Genomic DNA, 2799 nt, shown 5'->3' on the forward strand with positions numbered 1-2799 from the left:
CATTAAATAAAAACGATAATACACCAGTGTAATAAAGCTTTGACGTCGACGTCGTTTATAGTAAAGGAGACGTTGGTCAAATTGACTTGTTTATATAGTAAAAGAAAGTAGAATTTTTAATGTTTCGACAGGAAAGGCTAACATGTGATAAAAAGAATATTACATTTGTGACTTTCCACATTTAAAAAAAATCTATGGACCAGTTTTTGTACACTACTTTGTCATTCCGCACGAAAACAATAATTTCATAGAAGGATTTTGGCATGACTTTTGCATCAAGTAAGCTTTCCTTCAGCGAATAGCGGGAGTATGTATTTGAAAATACAGACATATTATATAAAATGGAAAAAAAAATACTTCTTAAATAAAGTGAACGCCCCGAGACTAAATTAATCGCCATAAAAACGGCAACGTCACAACTATTTCCGACTAGGCCTAAAGGTGAAATTTTGACGTCATTTGCGTAAATAAAAAGTGTGCATTTGATCTTTTCAATAATTGTACATCGGGTGAAGATCAACTTTTACTGTTATATACGTATGTTATCTAGGATGTAACCTGTTTTTGAAAATCCCGCTCATTACACCTTCTTCACCTTAACAGCACTAAAACTCTGAAAAAGAGAGGTCAACTTTCAAATACTTTGACATTTCTTCTTTTTTCTTTATATGTCTCTTGATAAAAAAACGCTACTAGTATTTTACGAAAAAAAAAGAACCTAACGCTTCACTATATATAACTACAGATAAAACAAAACCGGAACTATTACGACGTACTTCCTGTTTACGGACGTAAAGTTCCCGCGCTTTGTTAATGCGATATTGCATTTTGAAGAGAAAAAAAAAACAAACACTTATCTTTTAAGAGATTTGAAGCACAAGTATAAATTTCAATTATAAATTATATACCCTGTGTATTAGCGGATTTTTGTACATCATGATGCAGTTTTTTAATGAAAAGATTTGACAATACACGAGGGTACCTCCATTCCGAGGTATTTGGTGGCCCTGAAAAGGGCCGGGTTGTTAAGCTACGACAGTGTAGCTTACTTGGCTCTCATAGCTCTGCGTCTCCTTGACGTCCTACGAGCGACTTTGCGGGCAACTCTCCGCTTTGGTGCACGTCTTTTGCGAGACCTTCTTCGTGCCTTTCTGGTCTTCCTAGATTTCTTTCCCTTCTTCGACTTTTTGGCCTTGCGCTTCTTGGAAGCGGACCTCTTTCTGCGCCTCCTTGCTTTGGCTTTTTTTGATGTCTTCCGTTTCCTGCCCCCTTTGCCTGTCAGAACGTAAGCTTTCGAACCCTTGGGGTGTGCAAGAACATGGGATCTCACGCCAGCTGCAAGAGCTTTTCTCACCATGAAGGTGAGTAAGCCTCCTTTCAGATGGCTATGAGCACAGACATACTTTCTGATGGTCAATGCCGATGCACACTTGGTCCTGTTGGCCGCAATAGCGGCTGAAACCAAACCAATCATTCTCCTCTTGCTTCTGCTACGCCTTCTCCTTGACCTACTTCTCCTTTTCTTGCTTCCCTTCCTACGCTTCTTAGACTTGCTGCGCTTCTTAGACTTGCTGCGCTTCCTGGACTTGCTGCGCTTCCTGGACTTGCTGCGTTTCCTGGATTTCCTGCGCTTCCTGGATTTCCTGCGTTTCCTGGACTTGCTCCTCTTCTTGGATTTGCTGCGTTTCCTGGACTTGCTGCGTTTCCTGGATTTGCTGCGTTTCCTTGACTTGCTGCGTTTCCTGGATTTGCTGCGTTTCCTGGACTTGCTACGCTTCCTGGACTTGCTACGCTTCCTGGACTTGCTACGCTTCCTGGACTTGCTACGCTTCCTGGACTTACTGCGCTTCCTGGATTTGCTGCGCTTCCTTGATTTGCTGCGCTTCCTAGATTTGCTGCGCTTCTTGGATTTGCTGCGCTTCTTGGACTTGCTGCGTTTCCTGGACTTGCTGCGCTTCTTGGACTTGCTGCGTTTTCTAGACTTGCTGCGCTTCTTGGACTTGCTGCGCTTCTTGGACTTGCTGCGCTTCCTGGACTTGCTGCGCTTCTTGGACTTGCTGCGCTTCCTGGACTTGCTGCGCTTCTTGGACTTGCTGCGCTTCTTGGACTTGCTGCGCTTCTTGGACTTGCTACGCTTCTTGGACTTGCTGCGTTTTCTAGACTTGCTGCGCTTCTTGGACTTGCTGCGCTTCCTGGACTTGCTACGCTTCTTGGACTTGCTACGCTTCTTGGACTTGCTGCGTTTTCTAGACTTGCTGCGCTTCTTGGACTTGCTGCGTTTCCTAGACTTGCTGCGCTTCTTGGACTTGCTGCGCTTCTTGGACTTGCTGCGCTTTTTTGAAGCCGCTCTCTTGCCCTTTTTATGGGCTGGAGACTTGCTTCGTTTGCGTTTAGAAGCAGAGCGTTTTTTGGATTTGGATCTGCTTCGTTTGCGTCTTGCCGGTTTCGGGGACTTGCTTGCTTTTGGGGACTTCGATCGGGATTTGTGGGAAGCCGCCCCCGGAGACTTACTCCGGGACTTGGAGCGGGAGCGTGATCTTGATCTTGACTTACTGCCAGGCATTGTCGCTAGAAGAAAAAAAATGGCGGCCGACGACTTTTTCAACTATTTATATGACGAGCGCGAACCGGATAGAGAACAGTAAATGTGACGTCACAATAGTTGAACAGCTTTCGTGCTAATAGAAGTCACGAAAACATAAAATTACAAGCTAGACTTTGCGTTTAACGTTCGTTCTTGAGGAATAAATTGACTAATACTGTCAAGCCTTCATTCTGCACATACCAAAGATATTTTGA

The 2799-nt window shown here is 43.9% G+C and overlaps 1 protein-coding gene across 1 annotated transcript; it reads right to left on the reverse strand.

The window, feature by feature from the left end:
• Window positions 1–983: 983 nt before the first annotated feature.
• Window positions 984–2593, reverse strand: LOC123558871 (serine/arginine-rich splicing factor 4-like). Its single transcript, XM_045350714.2, has one exon. It carries the CDS (start codon window positions 2561–2563, stop codon window positions 1046–1048), a length of 1518 nt encoding a protein of 505 aa, XP_045206649.2. The 5' UTR covers window positions 2564–2593; the 3' UTR covers window positions 984–1045.
• Window positions 2594–2799: the final 206 nt, after the last annotated feature.

This window comes from Mercenaria mercenaria, chromosome 5 (genome assembly GCF_021730395.1).
Source record: "Mercenaria mercenaria strain notata chromosome 5, MADL_Memer_1, whole genome shotgun sequence".
NCBI classification, from domain to species: Eukaryota; Metazoa; Mollusca; class Bivalvia; order Venerida; family Veneridae; genus Mercenaria; species Mercenaria mercenaria.

Bases quoted from the DNA above. Each gene is read 5' to 3' on its own strand.
- LOC123558871 (XM_045350714.2), bottom strand. From the start codon at position 2,563: ATGCCTGGCAGTAAGTCAAGATCAAGATCACGCTCCCGCTCCAAGTCC.